This window comes from Tamandua tetradactyla, chromosome 6 (assembly GCF_023851605.1).
Source record: "Tamandua tetradactyla isolate mTamTet1 chromosome 6, mTamTet1.pri, whole genome shotgun sequence".
Taxonomy (NCBI): Eukaryota; Metazoa; Chordata; class Mammalia; order Pilosa; family Myrmecophagidae; genus Tamandua; species Tamandua tetradactyla.
In genome coordinates, this window is record NC_135332.1 from 44,176,461 (window position 1) to 44,194,031 (window position 17,571).

The 17,571-nt window shown below is 55.6% G+C and overlaps 1 protein-coding gene across 1 annotated transcript; it reads left to right on the forward strand.

The window, feature by feature from the left end:
* The first annotated feature begins 8,379 nt into the window (after positions 1 to 8,379).
* On the forward strand, positions 8,380 to 13,237 carry LHX1 (LIM homeobox 1). Its single transcript, XM_077163079.1, has 5 exons — positions 8,380 to 8,549; positions 10,361 to 10,587; positions 10,687 to 10,964; positions 12,308 to 12,473; positions 12,858 to 13,237. The coding sequence occupies exons 1-5, from the start codon at positions 8,380 to 8,382 to the stop codon at positions 13,235 to 13,237; spliced, it is 1,221 nt and encodes a 406-aa protein (XP_077019194.1).
* Positions 13,238 to 17,571: the final 4,334 nt, after the last annotated feature.

Below are 17,571 nucleotides of genomic sequence, written 5' to 3' on the forward strand. Positions count from 1 at the left end.
AATTCAGCAGCAGGTCCCTGGGGGCTTTTCTTGGATTCAAATCTGGCACCCACCCTCCCAGGGCTCACGGCATGATGGGCTCACGTGTGCATATGTGTGTCCACTCAGACGCTGGATTTAGCTGTAAAACACAGGCATCTTGATCCTTTCACAGATCAGATGATTTGCAAATTAATGGCTCTTTTCCCCCAAGGCTCTGAGGATGTTCAAAAAGATTTCTGAAGGAAAAAAAAAAAAGTCGGAAAAATATAAAATGGGGAACGGAAACCAAAGTGACACTGAATTCTGTTGGAAAATGCTTCCCCATGAGTGACGAGTATGTCTGGCCGTGGGTCTGCACATTTCCTCAGGCCACAGTCCCCCGTTGCCCAAGCCTATCGGAAAGTAAGCGGTTCCTTTGTGTGTTCGTTTATTACTAAGCCCAACTCTTTCCCTCTAAAACTCCTTCTCCCTGTTGAGCTGACCATGCTTCTGGATTTATGAAGAGAGATGTTTTAGCAGAAATCCCCCAGAGTGTCCCATCAGCCTTAAATCCCAGGCCCGCTCACCCCCCCCCACTAAGACCCCATGACACACAGCATGCCAACACGGCTTCCTCTTGCCTATGCATTAGCCATCCATTGTGGCAACCTGACATCTCTCACACATAAAACCGTAAGAGAGAAATAAAATATCTGTCTCTTGGCGAAAATAAAGCTTTGCCTCCCTCCTGATGTATAGGATATAAAATAAAGCCGCGGCTCCAATAGTGGCTTTTCCTTATGCCGGAGTTGCCTTTGCACACACGGAGACAATGAAGACGGATGGGCTGGGATGCGGCCTGGCCTCCTGGGGCCGCCTTCACCCTCTTTTATTATCGTCACACACCCCCTTCCTTCCAGGTCTTTTTCTTTCTTCTTCACTTTCTTTCCTTTCTGGTTTGGATTTGCCTTTTTTTTTTTTTTTTTATGCCCTTCTCCTTCTTTCCTCTGGAACTTTCTTCCTCTTGCTCACTTTCTTCCTAAAGCATGACAGAGACAGTGAAAGAGGAGCCAAGTTTCTCCCCTTCCCAAACCTGCCCGCCATCCCGCCTTCAACAGATCCCCAGCTCTCTCTGGGCCGCCAGCCCCTATGACTAATTTTGCTGTTACTGCTTGGGGATTTGCTTTGGTCAAATGTACAAATGCTCCCAAGGGACAATTAAGAATGTGTTTAGTGGGGCGGGGGTGGGGGGGCGGGGGTTCCTGGGGAGCTGCCCTTCCCCCCTCCTTCCTTTCCCTGGGCTGGGTGGTTTATGGATCTCGGCATTTATTTATTTAGCCTCTGAGGAGGCCAACAGAGCAAAGCTGCCACTTCGCAGGAGTGAGAGTTGCCATGTACCTCCCCAACCCAAGCCTGCATCCCCAGACAGATTGTGGCCCCTTCCAGCCACCTCAGCTACCCAAGGGCCAATCCAAGTCCAACACCCTCTTCCCTGCCCTCTCTCCCCAGTCCTGAGAGCTGAGGGTGCTGTGAGGAGTAGAGGAGGGCTCCTCTCCACTGTCAGGAGAGACCAGAAGTGTCCCCCTCACAGCCACATGGTCAACTGGCATAGCAACCCTCCTGCCTTCCACACACTGGGCACGCTCTCCCACAGGGCATGGTGTCTACTTTTCCCTTCCCTGTCTCTGGAAGCCTCACTCCTGCCAGGTCTGCATTGCTCTCCTCTGGGATTCCATGTCTCTCACCATGTCTGAGTGGGTTTGACTTGAGAAACCTCTCTCCATCCTTGCTCTGACTCCATCCTACCCACTGCTCTCCATCTACTCAGAGCTGCTTCCTAACACATTCAAAACCTCGCCTGTTCTATTAGGGACTACAGGACCCACGCAGGTCCTGGAAAGAGTAAATCATGTCTAAAAAGAAGGGGGTGCAGGGTCTGAGCTCCTGGGGGGAGCAATGAGAGATGGGGGGGTGATGAGGGTTGGGGGAGGGGCCTTGGTAACACCCAGAGGTAGGAAATGTCCAGCAGGGGATCCGTGGGTGGCTTCCAACCTCTGAGATTGATCTTCTCACAGAGTGGGATATCAGGAGCCTGAGTGAGTGTGTGTGTGTGTGTGTGTGTGTGTGTGTTGGGGGGAGGGAGTGGGGGGGGGCGGAGAGAAACCACCAGAGGTACCCTAATCTGAGATTTTTATTAATGCTGCCCAGACTTGGAGGGGGGGGGGGGGCTGAGGCTACTGAATCCTGCCCGAAAGAGGGGAAGCAGGGGAAAGGGCTTAGGGCTGCCAAGTCCAGAAAGAACTGTCCCAGTCCCAAAGGTGGTTAGCTTTGGGGTTCTCTCTCTTTCTTCCCACTTGATATCTCTCCAGATATCAGCAGTGACCGATAGGTAAGGGGAGAGAGTCAATTAGTGAGAGGATTAATTACTCCTAGGCACGAGCCCCGTTTGTCTTACGGGGTGTGTGTGTGTTCAAACAGACGAACATGGGCACGCACCCAAATACGCATTGTTGTCACGCCATCTTAGACGTTTTATTTATTTGTTGGATTCCTGCCCAGAGCCGCTCGCACGCCTTTCCACGGACGCTGAGCCTCCTTTTCTCCCGCGTGCGAACTTGCAGGCCACCCACCCGTACACCCGCCTGGGCCTGCCGGATGCCCCCTCCAGGCCTGCCGCTCGTGGCCTCTGCCGGCTGCCTGTTTGTCTCCGGGTGCCTTTCTCGGTCTTTTTTTTTTTCTTTCCGTTTCTTTTCCCCTACACCACCTCTGCACATTTTCCCCAACATGTCTTTCCTTTTTCTTTTCCCGCCTGCTTTTCTGCATCCCTTCTCTTCTTTTCTCTGAATTTCTGCTCCTGTCTTCTCCAATCCGCCCTCTCCCGTGGCTCTCTCGGAAAGACTTCCTGTCTTTGCTCCTCGGCGCCGCGCTGACTTGCATCTGAGATCACCACGCTCGAGACCTCGCTCCCCACACCCCCGCCCCGAGTGCCCAGGGTCTGTCCAGCTCTCGTGGGAAGCCAGCGTTGTTTACCCAGGCCGAGCGTTCACCGTGACGGCCCTGCCGGATGCTGTCTTTTCCCAGCCTAGCGATCCGTCCGCTCAAGTCCCCTTGGAAAACGTAGCTGGGTGCAAAGTACACAATGGAGCGAGGTGGCGATCACTCCCCGGCTTCTCACCTCCAATATCGAGGGTTCAATATTGATTGAGGGTTCTCGGGCGAATCCTCTAACGGGTTTCCTCCTCGGGAAAAGGGAGCGTAATACCGATTCCCACCAGCCACTCCCGGCCCGCCTTACTCTGCGGTTCAGGGGAGATAGTGAAGTACACTGTGAAGTGCCGCGCACATAGGTCGTTTCTACGAGAGGGTGGTGGGATGAGATTAAGGGGGCTTGGTGAGAACCGGATAGGGGAAGGAACGGGCAGGAGAGGTAGGCGGTGAGATCCGGGGACCCCGGAGACCCCGGACAGACACCATATCCCACCTGCGCCGAGTCTGCGCAGCCTCCGGGACCTCAGGGTCCAGGGCTGCGTCCGGCTCACTCCTTCCTCCCGCCGCCCGGACCCTGGTGACTGGATGCGCCACATTTCTGAGGCCAGGCGCAGGGTAAGCGCCCAAAGCCGCCTCTGTCCCAGGAGCTCCTTTTTGCGGCGTCGCCGCCCTTTCCTGGGGCGCGGTGGATGGGCAGGGGGGAGACGCTGCGGTTCTCTGTCCCGGGGCGGCGGGAAGGGAGGGAAAGGGGTCAGGGGCGGCCGGGATCAGTGGCGACCGAAGGTGACCGAAGGGGCTCCAGTCGTTGGGCCGCGTGAGTCACTCGGGAACGTCGGGGGAGCAAGGGCTGGAGGGGTTGGGGAGGCGGTAGGAGGAAAGAGGTGCAGGAAGGGGGCACTTTCTGCCCCCACACTGCTAGGCGGCTGAGGTGGGCGGGCAGAAGCCCTTGTATCTCGGGTTCCTGGGCTGGGTCCCTCCCCTCATGGCGCTTCTCAGAAGAGAAACCTGGACAGTGAGAGCCGCTTCCTGGGCCCTCTGGGGCCTTTTCCGTGAGTGCCTGGGAGAGCTACAGCACAGCCCGGAAGTCGACCCTCATGTCAGCCGGTCCGCATGTAAACGTCCTGGGTGGACGTGATCGTTTTCTGTACCACTTAGAGGGCGTTGCATTGGAAAGCGCTCATGTCCTTGAAGTTGGAGGCAGTAAGCTTGGCGGTGAGGGTGAGGGGGAAGGAAGGTTGGTGCTCTTCGCTGAGCGGACATTTGTTTAAACGCAAGGCGAGCTGAGCGGCTTCGGAGACCGTAAATTTAGAAAACTGGGTCGATTTTCTCTCCATGTCTCTGCGACCCTTGAAAATAAAAGCTCGATGGGAACGAAAAGACAAAACAAAACATTAAATCTAGAGTTAGGAGCCAGGAGACGCGCTTGGGGTTGCGCTCGGGACCCGCGTTGTGGGTGCTCGGGCTGATTCCCGCAGAACTGTTTACTACGCCATCAGGACACCGGAACAAGACGTCCCGATGCCTTAGAGCCCGCGTCCTATTGTCACGCCCAACTCCCTACCGCGCTGGTCCTCGCTCTTCTTTCCCCCTACGTCGAGGTTCCTGCACTCCCCAACGGACACAGCAACCCTCCTCCTGCCCACATGAGGGAAGGCCATGGGCCTTGGCTTCGGGGAAGAGCTGGCAGCCGGGTCCAGCTGTCGCCCCGTAGGTCCCCGCCGAATCCCCCCTTCGCGGCCCCTCTGCTTTGCATGAGAAGGAGCCCAGCTGGGGTGGGGGCGGGCCGCCAGGGTCTGGGGCCGCTAGAGATTCCAGAAAGGGGCGGATGGGTGGAGAGCGCGAGCGGCGAAAACCCGGACAGCTGGGGCTGGGGGAGCGCGGGGACCTGCTCGGTGGGACAGGCCCCTCCCCGCGGGCCTCACCTTGTGAGCATGTTGGGGAGGAGCCTTGTAGTCCCGGCCGAGGAGGCGAGGAGTCTGCGCTCCCGCGCGCTTAGCGCCTCCAGGGGTGCGGAAGTACCCGTACTGGCCTGCTTGCTGGTGCAAGTGCGGGATGCGCTGCAGGAGCGCTAGGTTAAGTCCCAGCCCGCGGAACTCGCCCGCGGGTCGGAAAACCGACCTCCCCATCCCCTGACCTTTTGCGGTAAGCCAGAGCCTGGGAGAGACCCCCGGAGGTGGCGGAGGTGGTGCAAGGTGGAGGTCCGCTCAAGATAACCAGCCCCTATGACACCCGCCCCGCAGCTGGGAGCCCAACTCGGAGTGGGAAGGGGTTAGGCGGCCTCACACCCATAAGTCAAGGCTGTGCCGAATGCAAAAGTGAGCACAGCCGCCATCGGCTTCGGTTTCCAATGAAAATGTGATGCGAGAGGCAAGGCAGTTTTCACCAGCGAGTCTCGGGATTGCAAAGTGGTGCAGGGAGAGGCTTGATGGCAGAAATAAACGGCACTGGCAGAGCCGGGAAACCCCACAGTCCCTAGAAACGCAAGCCAAATTCTCTGTAGCAGCTTCCCGGTTCGTCCGAAGAGGGTATTCCGTTTACAAAGAGCCAGATTCCTTACGGGCCCAGGATCACTACAACTGCGTATCCGCGCATGTTTTCCCCAACTTCCCCCCGGACCGGCTGTGGGAGGTGTGAGACTCGCACCGCGAATAGGTTCAAAAGTCCAAGTCCAAAATACGCTCAAGATCTAGTAGTGGCCGCCCATGCTTATTTCCTTTCATACTAGGACCGAATGCGCTTTTTTTTTTTTTTTTTTTAACACTACCACCCCCAAAGGGAAGTGAGACTCGGATCTCCCAGCCCTACCACCTTCGGTTCCTACCACTTCGAGGGAAATCCTAGTTAAGCATAAAAAGTTCCCAGAAAACGGGATTTGGGGTTGACACGTGTGCGCCAGGGAACTAGAATGACTCTTCGAGGCTAAGGCTCCTATGACCCGGAACTGACTCCCCAAGTATGGGCAAATCCTCCATGGGCAGTAGTTCTGAGTATTATGCCCCGCGTGGAATTTGGGAGATAGGGATTCCGTCCGGAGTGAACTTCTGCAGGGAGTGGTCTGCAGTTTTCTAGAGAAGCTGATGCCTGTCCAGATCCTGTAAAAGAGGAGGACTGGAAGCCAGGCCCATTCAGCCTGTGTGACGCACCCCCCAATCCATGGCAGCCTCTCGGTGGCGCCCCCGGCGACCTTGCCTCTCCCTCCTCCTTATCCCACCACTACTAACCCCCTCCTTTAATGCCCCAGCAGCCGCAGGAGTTCGGCGGTTTCCCGCTTAGTTGTTGTTTTTGTATGTAAAATTTGTCTCCAGATCACAGTTTTCTCAGAACTTCTCGCCTGGCTTGCAACTCCTCACCCGAGGCGCTTCCCCACCCATTCCTTTTCCCTCCCCTGGAAGGCGCCTGGGGTCTCCCCTGCCCCCACCAGGAAACCGCCTGAATCAACTTTTCGAGAGTGCGCTGCAGGGGACAGACACTCAGATCTCCCAGAGACCTGGACCCTGTGGACTTTGGATGGGTTGGGAGGGGGCAGGGAAAAAAGGACAGGAGAGAAGGAGGAGGGAGATCTTCTGCCAAGCGCCCTCCCCACAAAGGACGCGCGCTGTGCTGGGCAAACTCCCAGGCCAAGAAAGCAAGGAAAAAAAAAAAGCCAACACCCGCTGAATTGCAAAGTCAGAGAGTGCACCGGGACCGCCTAAGTTCCCAGACCCGACTGCACCCCAACCCTCGACAAGACTCGGTCTTGCTTACCCCCACCCTCCTGCAGAACTCTGGTCCCCGCCTGCGCCTACTCCTCCCTCCTTCAATCCCTCCCACCGAAACCCACGCCTTACCGGAGCAGGTGGGGCCCTGGAAACCTCGCTGCCCGCGCGGCGCCGGACCGCGGAAGCCTCCGCTACTGATCCTGTAAACGCGGTCTCCCCGCACTCTCCCCGGCCAGGAGATGCAGAACGGTTTACAGAGGGACCGCGAGCAGCTGATTGGTCGCGGGCCTCGGTGACGTCGGCGGGCGCTGCATTAAGGCGAGGGGGCTTCCAGAGCTCAGCCAACAGCCAGGAGCAGTGACCAAGCCGCCGGGGCCGGGGTGAGACGCGCCGCGGCGGCGGACTGGGCCAGGAGACCGGGAACCAAGGGACGCGCGACCGGGAAGAGTCATCAAGAAGCAGAGGCCCGAGCGGCGACAGCTGCATCCCGTGCCGAGCTGTTCCAGCCTCCGGCCTATTGTAGCCGCTGCACCACGAGATTTTCTAAAGCTCTCCAAGCTGTCCCCTGCCCCTGACTCATCCAGCTGCAAAAGAGGGGGGGGGCGGGGGGGGGGGGAGGAAGGAGGCTAGAAAGGAAATCCAGATTTGCCACTACAACGAAAAAAAAAAGAGGGGAAAAGAGAAAAGAAAGTCGAACGTTGTGGGGTTGGACGGAGGCAGCCGGAGAGCGCCGGCCGAGGGATGCGGGGCTGCGCGCCCGGGCCGCGGCGAATTGTGACTGGAGCCAAGATGAACGGCCAGGCGCGGTGAGGAGCCAATCGGTATCGCCTCCCAAAGGACCCCAGGCGCAGGGAAGGCCGTCCCGAGGACACTGAGGTCGCCGGGCGGCCACGGGCCGAGGTGAAGGAACTGAGGCGGTGGGAAGCGAGAGAGAGCGCCTGGCTGCGACCGCCGGTAGTCGTCCCTCTCGGTTCTCGATTGACACAAACACTTCTCCAAAAGGGGAGGAACCCCAACAACAACAATCAACAACAAGCTCTTCTTCCTGCCCTCCCATCCCTCCCTCCCCCCTTGGCTTGCTTCCCCCCCCCCCCTCCCGCGGGCCGAACGAGGGCGCCCGGCGCGGCTAGACACTTTGCGTGTTGCCGGCAGTTTAGGATCCAAAGCTTCTCTACATGTTTTCCTCTTCCCTTTTCTTTTTTAAAAAGGGGGTAAATCTGGTAGTGGGCAGTCCGGCACGCACACACCCGCCCTCGTAAACCCGACAAAAGCAGATGCACTTTGACTTCTGACAGCTCTACCTCAAGCCGGAGAGAACTCAGCGGCGCTTTCCCTGCAACCCTAGCTCGCCGTGTTGTCCTTTTCCATCTCCGTTTATTTATTTCCGTGGCCGCCGCGATTCTCAGTGACCTTCACTCCTTCTAGGGCTGTGGACAGAAGAGTCGCTTTCACGCCCTCCCGACTCCTTTTCCTCGCCTCAGGAATTCCGGCGGCTCCGACCAGCCCAGGGATCCTAGGACCCCAGACTGCGCGCTCCACGGAGGCGTCCCTCCCGCCCCCCCACCAACTTCGTTTCCCCTCTTGATTTCCTGGTGCGGGTTTTGGCTTAAACAGCTGAGTGTCTCCTCATTTTGGAGGGGTCAGGGAGCTTGTGCCGGTCGTCTTCCGGAGTCATCTCCTCGGCTCTGCCTTCCTCTCTTTCTCCGGGTCCCACCTGACCAAACCAAAGACCATGGTGCACTGTGCCGGCTGCAAAAGGCCGATCCTGGACCGCTTCCTCTTGAACGTGCTGGACAGGGCCTGGCACGTCAAGTGCGTCCAGTGCTGTGAATGTAAATGCAACCTGACCGAGAAGTGCTTCTCCCGGGAAGGCAAGCTCTACTGCAAGAACGACTTCTTCCGGTGAGTACTTGCCTTGAGCTCTTCTGCTCCTGCCTCCCAGGGCATGCGTCGCGGCCAGGTCCGGATCAGAGGTCAGAGTGGCCGCAGCGGCCGCACTAGGAGCTGCCTCTGGAGAGGGCAGCCAAGTCCCGTGGGCACCCGCCACTTTGCCAGCTGGCGCTCTGGGGGCTCGGGTCATGGCCCTGCTTGCCTCCTGTAAAGTGGGGGGGTCCAGGCTGGGCTGCACGTGCCTGGAAAGAAAGGATCTGAGCTCTCAGACTCTTCTCAACCCAGAAGCTCCTCCAAGCTTGGAAAGGCAGTTGTAACCCCGACGTCTGTCTTTCCCAGCGCTAAACTCTCCAGCAACTCCGGATCATTCACTCTACATGCTAAGCCTAGAAGCCTGGGCTCGCTCCCTGCCACTACCTTTCCGGTTTCAGAGAGGTCTTGGCGGGAAAGGCCGAGCCTTTTGCATAGAGAGTGTGGGCCTCCCGCCGCGGTAGCAGCCGATCCTACCCCGACCCTGCAGGCCCAGGAGTCTTCTCCAAACCCGGACCGTCCTCGAAATCCAGGCCTGAGCGAACTGTTACACTGCAGCCCTTGAAATGCCCCCGAGGCTGCAACCTCCGGCTCAGAGGTGCGAGCTCGGCTTTGAGCCCTCTCAGGCTCTGCCGGCCGCAGCCCACCACCTCCTTGGCGAAACGCGGGGAAAAGCCGAGACTCCGCTCGCCTGAGCCTGGAGACCTGCGCCCCTGCTCTGTTTAGCATTTTAATTATATTCATTTAAACTCAATATCTTGCCACTTCACCCTCACAAACACAAGTCAACAGAGAAGCGGCGCAAATGCGAACAATAATTTCCCTGTGCAGTTTTGAAATCTCCCAGCTTATTCGGCTGACTTGGTTTCTGCTTTGCTTTGAGTTTACGGTGACAAATCGAATTGGGGAAGGGGGTTCAAAGCCACTGGGCCGCTTTGCCCAGAGGCTCAGGACGCGCTGTCTCCATTGCTGCCCTGGAACGTGTGGCTCCAGGTACGGATGACCATGGAGCAAATAGCTATGCACGTTTGCTTTGCCTGGAGGAAGCGCGGGTTGAGCTTCTGAGCTGCCCCTGGCCAGGCGCTAGCTAGAGCCGAGCCCGAGGGCAGCGGGAAGTGTCCACTCCACTGCTGGTGGACCGCAGAGGCCTGGCTCCCGCAAAAAAAAACCGACCGGCGCCTAGAGCCGGCTCAACCCCCTTGTTGCTCCGGCCTGTGCCAAGCTGCGGGGCTTTGGGCGTGAAGGTGGCGGCGTCCCATCTGCACCCGCCTGGCTCTCCGCCCTGCTATTTGTTTTCCCGCCGCGGAGCACTACGGCGACAATCTGGAGTTTGGTGCGCGGTCCTTTTTATCCCGAACCCAAGCCCGAACCGAGGAGAGAAAAGCTGCTCTCGGGCGCTTTTATGTCGCGTTCTATTTCAAATTCGTCTGTCCTCTGAGTTTAATTCGTAAACAAGTTTCCAGTCGCTTTCCCTCCTACTTTCGCGGTGCTTTTCTCCTGTGGTATATCGCTGGGCTTGAGGTTGGGGGCGCAACTTGGACCCTTCGTTCTAACCGTGTGCTTCTCCCCCTTGACTTCCCTGTTGCCCCGCGCTCATTCCTCCTGCCTCCTTTTCCACTTAACGGCATTCTGCCTTTCTTTTTGGCTCTCTCTCTCTCCTTCCCCCCTGCCCCAACCGTTCCTCCTTCCCTTTCTACCTTTCTTCCCTCCTCTTTCTACCTTTTCCTCTCCTGTTCTCTGTTTTTCTCCTGGTCTCTGTCTCTCCCTGCCCCTCGCCAACCCGCCCCCCGCAGGTGTTTCGGTACCAAATGCGCGGGCTGTGCGCAGGGCATCTCCCCCAGCGACCTGGTGCGGAGGGCGCGGAGCAAAGTGTTTCACCTGAACTGCTTCACCTGCATGATGTGTAACAAGCAACTCTCCACTGGCGAGGAGCTCTACATCATCGACGAGAACAAGTTCGTCTGCAAAGAGGATTACCTAAGTAACAGCAGTGTCGCCAAAGAGAACAGCCTCCATTCGGGTGAGGCTCCAATTCCCGGCTCCCTAGGGGCGGGCGAGTCCGCGGGGGGGAAGGAGACCCTCCGAGACTGTTACTCACCTGTCCCTTCCCTCTCCCCAGCCACCACGGGCAGCGATCCCAGTTTGTCTCCAGACTCCCAAGACCCGTCGCAGGACGACGCCAAGGACTCGGAGAGTGCCAATGTGTCAGACAAGGAAGGGGGCAGCAACGAAAATGACGACCAGAACCTGGGCGCCAAGCGGCGGGGCCCGCGCACCACCATCAAAGCCAAGCAGCTGGAGACGCTGAAGGCTGCCTTCGCCGCTACGCCCAAGCCCACGCGCCACATCCGTGAGCAGCTGGCCCAGGAGACGGGTCTCAACATGCGCGTCATCCAGGTCAGGGCCCCAGCGCGCCACGCCGCCCCAAAGAGGCCCGCACAGCCTCTCCCGGCACCCAGGTCGAGCCCGATGGACCCCAGCGGCCAAGAGGGGAGCGAGTCGGTGGAGGCTGGTGCGGGGGATGGAGAGGGGAAGGAAAGGCCCACACTCCACCCCACGACTCCTTTGAAGTGTCGCCTGACGCCCTAAGCATCAGGAAATCCCAATTCTTCCTCCTCTTCCCACCCCAACCGAGGTGATAGTGGAGGTGGCGGGGGAATGGTGGGGAGCTCAGCAGGAGGCTGGAGGAGGGGATATTGTCCCATATTGCCGCGGAAGTTGGGACCGCGGTTTCGGCCCGTGCCGCCTCTGCTCGGGTGGAGCCGGGAGGTCGCTGTGCACCCCGGAGTTAATTCGTTCCATTGACTTCTGCACAGCGTGATCTCCCTTTGCGTCCACAAACCCAATTTCGTGGGGCTCTCTCCCTTAATAGGACCTAGGGCAGAGGTTTTTCCTGGGAAGAGAGGTGAGGCATCCTGAATTGAGGGGTGAAGGGGTCCGGGTGGGAGTCAGCTCTGCTTCCAGAGGTCCAGAGGGGGGCGGGAGCGGCCCTCTGGGGGCAGTGGGCCTGTGGCTGTAAGGCATGAGACTGCGTGTGATTGGGTTCAGCAGGAGACTCTACCCCGAGGCTGGGTGTACTGGTCGTGGTGACCTAGAGTTTTCCGAGAGTGGGAGAGTGGGTGGTTGTGCCAGAACACTGAGTGTGCATGTGCACATGTGTGCAGGCTGCCCTCAGTGGGAGGCCCGGTGGCCTACAGGAGTCTGTGTTAGCGTGAGCACACGTGAATGGGAGGTTTAGTGTCTGTTGTCACAATCACTGAGGCTGTGGGCATGTTTTGTTTGGAACGAAGAGATTGTGCTTGGATGTGAAAAGGAAATTGTGGGTTGTGGTGTCACTATCTGAGTGTCAACAGGAGGCGGTTTCTGTGCCGGGGTGGGGGGTGGGGGCTGCAAGTAACCGTGAAAGCAAAGCTGTGTACGTGTGACGCTATTTGGAGGAGGTTGATTGCCTGTGCGTACAGCCTCCAGAGAAGCTGTAATTGTAATAGCGTAACTGTTATCAGCAAGGCGACTACATCCTAACTGCCTCAGGTCGGACAGGGCTGTCTGCCCAGGTCCCCCTGTCGGGGATCCTGCTCACCATTGGCTCACGGACCGTCCAAGGCGGTCCTACCAGAGACATCCCCCCCTACACACACCCCGAGGGCTCGGAGTGGACAAGCCGGGCATGGAGGGGTGAGGGGCCGGGCCCCGGGGGTGGTGGGTCTCCGTGGCTTCACCCCACGACATGTGTCCTTCAGGTGTGGTTCCAGAACCGACGCTCCAAGGAACGCAGGATGAAGCAGCTCAGCGCGCTGGGCGCCCGGCGCCACGCCTTCTTCCGAAGTCCTCGCCGGATGCGGCCGCTCGTGGACCGCCTGGAGCCCGGCGAGCTCATCCCCAACGGGCCCTTCTCCTTCTACGGAGGTGGGTGGGAGGCCGAGTGGCACCGCCCGGCCCGGGTTGGCTTCGCTGGAAGCGGGTGGCAGCGTGGGAGGTGCTCCACCTTTCTATAGAGAAATGGATAATTGGGGTTCAGAGAAGGGGAAAGCCTGAAAATAAAGCAAAGGGAGCTGCTGAGACCGACGGCCGATTTCCCAACTCTGAAAGAGGCGGGTGGGTAGGTAGGTAGCAACTCTTGTGTTTGAAGCCAGAACTCCTCCTTTTTCCTAGCTCTGCAGGGGTGGCCCGCAAACTGCGCGTTCCCGGCGCGTTGCCCTTCCCAGACCACTTCCCTGCGCGTCTTCCCGCCTTTCTGCCCCGCCTAACCCGGGGCCGGGCCCTAACGTCCTCCTTCCCACCGCTCTGCAGATTACCAGAGTGAGTACTACGGCCCAGGGGGCAACTACGACTTCTTCCCGCAAGGCCCTCCGTCCTCGCAGGCCCAGACGCCCGTGGATCTACCCTTCGTGCCGTCGTCCGGGCCGTCCGGGACTCCTCTGGGCGGCCTGGAGCACCCGCTGCCAGGCCACCACCCGTCGAGCGAGGCTCAGCGGTTCACTGACATCCTGGCGCATCCCCCCGGGGACTCGCCCAGCCCGGAGCCCAGCCTGCCCGGGCCCCTGCACTCCATGTCAGCCGAGGTCTTCGGGCCCAGCCCGCCCTTCTCGTCGCTGTCGGTCAACGGCGGGGCGAGCTACGGGAACCACTTGTCCCATCCCCCCGAAATGAACGAGGCGGCCGTGTGGTAGCGGCGTCTCGCACGGTCCGCGGAGTTCGTGGTTGTACAGAAATGAACCTTTATTTAAGAAAAATAGGGGGGAAAAAAGGAAAAAAATAAACAGCAAAAGGAAGCCCCCCACCCCTTCCTCCAGCCGTGGGGACCATTCTCCGTCTGGGGAGACGGGATGGGAAAGGGGAACACGAAATAGGATCCAAACCCGCCTGGAGGCAGGACTGGGATCCGCGTGCTGGCTGGCAAGGTGCAGAACTGGGGCTCCCAAAGAGAAATGCAGACTCTTCCCACCTCCCACTCTCTACCTGGACCCGGAGCGGCGGAAAGCTCCCGCACGCGGCGGAGAGACATATGTGGCGGCGGCGGGCGCGCACAGCCAGAGATTACGGCAGGAGCCGCGGGGAGCCAGGCGGCGTGGCGCAGCGGGGTAGAGGGAAGTCAAACCACCTAGGGCGCTCCGGGCCAGGCCAGGAGAGGGTTCAGGCTCTGGGAAATCCCTTATTAGCGTTGTCTCAGAGTTCAGAAACAGCGACAACAAACTTATAGCTTCAGAAACGCCGACCTCCTGTGCATCAGGTGGGACTCTCTATTTTTTGTCTATTTGGGTTTTTGGTTTTTTGTTTTTGCCAAAATTGCAAAATTCTAAATGTAAAGCCCTCACTATCAACTCTTCTACCTTCACAAAACTCCACACACGCTTACATAGATACACACAGATACACTCGTTAGGATGGTCTCAGCCAGACTGCTGGCTAAAATGACTTGAACATCAGCTATACAAGAAAAGTATTCTACCTTCATACACAAAAAGTTAAAAAAAAAAAAGACTATTGAACTAAAACAGTCAACTGTTTACGTATAATGTTAAATTCAGGAGTTCCGTGTTTTACTAATATATCCTGTTTTGAAACCTCTTGTTCAAAAACAAAATGTTTTGAGCAATCAACCAAAATTGTTCCTTTCTTTTCCTGTAGATGTTCTGACAGATTTGCAGGGCTTGCAGTTCACTGTGCTAGTATGTAAAAAGGTGTTGTTTACACGAGGCAAGGAGAAAACATGATATTCAGACAGTTGCCAAATAGACTAATTATAGCACAAATACTGTAAAGGTGCCTGGCACCAGCAACCTGAGAAAGTGTTAAAAGAAAAGTGTTACAAGGTTTAAAAAAAAACATCTTTGCTAATTTTTAGTCCTGTTGAACATTCATGGAATTATTAATATGACTTATATAGACCCACACAGGTTTTATTTTTGTGTCTTTAAAATAAAAGTCCAAAATATTTAAATTTTATGGTCAAATATGCAGTCAACAGCTGCTACTTTTTTCTTTATATATTAAATTTCTCATATGTCTTTTATTGTTCTAATAAACCTAAGCTTGTGTGACCTCCAGTGCATATTAGACCATTCACTGTATGAAAGAAAACATGTTGAATAAATTTGTGAGTTTTTAATAAAAATAGAAAATCTGATGTTTAGATAATCAGTGTGTTATTTTGGTGTTTTAACGAGTAGAGCGGTGTCCTGATGGGGAGCGGAACAGTGAAGAAGGAAGAGAGGTAGGTCTGGGGTGATGGGTCCATTTTTGTTTTGGCTGTGACTGAATCATTTGCTAATGCCAGCCTAGCTTTCCTCTGGCCTCCTGCTGTTATTAACTACAGATTTGCATTCTGTGGACTTAACTGATATAGTTGAAGAGATATTTGCTGATGAGTTAATATAGAATGTGAAATAGAAATCAAATCCATGGCTAAAGATTGAGCAGTGCCGGTCTGTGATTAGGCATGAGATTCTGTATGTACCCCCACCCCCACCTCCATGCAAAACCTAGGTTGTGAATGTCAGATACATGTAAATATATAGTCAGAGGTGGTCCTTTTCAGTTTCAATTCATTTCCCATAGATAATCCTGCTTTCTAATTTGGTGGCTTGAAAGATAACATAAAAATGTACAGTAAGCTAGAAATGAAATACTTTAGTCCCTTTCACAGAGCTGATATGAAACCGTTGTTTTATAGTATTTGTTACATTTGAAGTTTCCCAGAAGGAAAAATATTTTGCCTGGCAAGAGATACATATTAAGTTTCTCTGGAACATGAACAAAAATAACCAATATACAAATCAAATTTCAACTGCCAGTTGCCAATAGGTTCTGACAAATAGCTCAATTCCTTCCAAACCTTCATTAGTTATGAAAGGGACTTAAATAATTTTACTGCTATGAAATAGGTGTGTGTAGGGGTATATGTGTGTGTTTTTACTATCAGACACTATTACCTGAATTTCTCCTCCAATTACCTAGACTTCAGTCAGGATTACCTATATTCCTATTTTTCTAAATGGAAAGTTTTACATTAAGTGGTATGTAATTTCAGTGCTGTTTTCGTATTTTGTTAAGACACAACCAAGTTTATCTTCCTTGCAGAGAACGGTTTAGAATAAGCTATATTTGACCGAATCCACATGGCGGCTTTAATCAGGGGGAAAACTATCCAGAAGAAATCTGGCAGTGTTCTTTCAGAAGTCAAAACTTATGAAATAAGGGAAGATTTTTGAAACTCTTAGCTTCTGCATGCACTCATTTCTTTATCTGTTTTTATATGCAAGCACTAGATCGGTTTGTTTTTGCCCTTTTAGCATTTATATACATCAAATCATAGTCAACTTATTCATTATAGCTACCACTCCCCCTCCCCCCCTTTAAAGGCATTCATTTAACCGGACGTTCGTTCATCGAGAAGCTGCATTTGCCTATCAGGGCTGTTGAATTATTTAGCAGCTTTATTGTGGAATCGGGTACTTGAGAAGAATCGTTTTAGAGTTGGGCACTCAGTGTGGACTCAATTTTTCTCTCTGACTCCGTGGCCGCGGCGCAGCGCTCCTTCTCAGCGCGGCAGCCTTAAACCCTGGCGAATAAACGAACAGGTGGCAATGCTCAGCAGTCAAATTTGGAGCGGAAAACCAGGGAGGGGTAGGCCCAGAAATGTCAGAGACTGCTCCGCTTCCCACCGCAGCAGCTCTGTCCACCTCCGGCCCAGAAGTGCCGGGACGCGGAGCGCCATGCCCACGCGGCGGGGCTGGGAGCTCCCGGGGGAAGCGCGCGCGCCGGCGGGCGGGGAGCATCACGGCGCTTACTCCCGCCAAGGAGGGCAGCCTCCTCTCTGGCCCGGCCTGACAGCCCGGGTTCTCCCCGCGGCCATCTTAAAGCCGCTACCTCGGTGCCTTCCACCACCTGCCCTAGGGGTTCCAGCGGCCCGGAGTCGCCATCTGCGTGGGCCAAGACGCCGAAGCTTACCCATCCAACATCTCCAGCCTGGCGGAGGTTGGGAAGCTGCTTTCGGGCAAGATAGACTGAGAGGAGTACACCTGGAATGCCAGGATAGGCATGCCAGGGGTCTGGGACCTGCAGTTTGACGGCGCCCGAGAAGAGAGGCTGGTCGGAACTTGGTCTCCCGAAATTTTTGAAACCTTTGGTCATATGAGCCCAGTTCAGGGGGGCAATGGAGGGAGGTGGGTGATGTCCAGGGTCACGCAGTTCTCTCATCCTCTGCTACTCCTATCGCCTGCCACTTCGCAGCCTTGGACAGTAGGCAAAGGAATTGTGAATCAGGAGACGCTCCCCCCTGCTCTGTAGAGGACTGTCCTTTTGGGAGAGGGAACCCCTTTATTTTCAACACCCCACTAGAGCAGTCAGAGGTTGAAATTTCTGCGAGGGAAGTAGATTCTTGGAGGAACCCCCAGAGACAGCATTTGAGCGGTTGCATCCCCTGTTCGGTGCCTCAGCTTCCCTCAATTGCATCTTGAATCCTTGGATTTTTTTTTTCCTTCCAGCCCCTCAAGATGTGGCAAAAAAAAAGGAGCAGGGGAAGCATTTTGGTGGCTTTGGGATGTGTGTGATAGCAGTGGATTCCTCCCAGAAAGGCTTCTCAAGCCAGTGGGGACCAGGACAGAGAACAGAGTATTTTCTACGGTATTTTCTGCTGGTATTAGGGCCGACGACAGCCCTACAATCACCCAGTAGTGACCTGTTTGCATGATGGCTCGGAGGTGGTCTCTGCCTCACCTCCCTTCCCCATTTCTGCCTTCCCTTTACTCCTTAGGCCAGGTCTCTAAAGGTTATTAGTGTCCAAAATTGCAAGGGAGTTAGTTTCCTAAATGTGGGATTGGAGAAATATTTTGTCCTTTGAAGCCCCCTGCTGCAGTGTGAGGAGCAGCTGCAGCTCCAAAGGCTGCAATCACAGGGGATAGGTTAAAAAGAACGGATGAAAGAGAAAGGAGGAGAGGAAGAAAGGATGATGGGAGGACAAAAGAGAAAAAGGGGAGAGAGAGAGAGAGAGAGAGAGAGAGAG

Excerpts from the sequence above, each read along its gene's own strand:
- LHX1 (XM_077163079.1), top strand. The coding sequence starts at position 8,380 with ATGGTGCACTGTGCCGGCTGCAAAAGGCCGATCCTGGACCGCTTCCTC. Across the intron at positions 10,965-12,307 it reads TCAACATGCGCGTCATCCAG|GTGTGGTTCCAGAACCGACG; the intron begins GTCAGGGCCCCA and ends TGTGTCCTTCAG. Across the intron at positions 12,474-12,857 it reads GCCCTTCTCCTTCTACGGAG|ATTACCAGAGTGAGTACTAC; the intron begins GTGGGTGGGAGG and ends ACCGCTCTGCAG.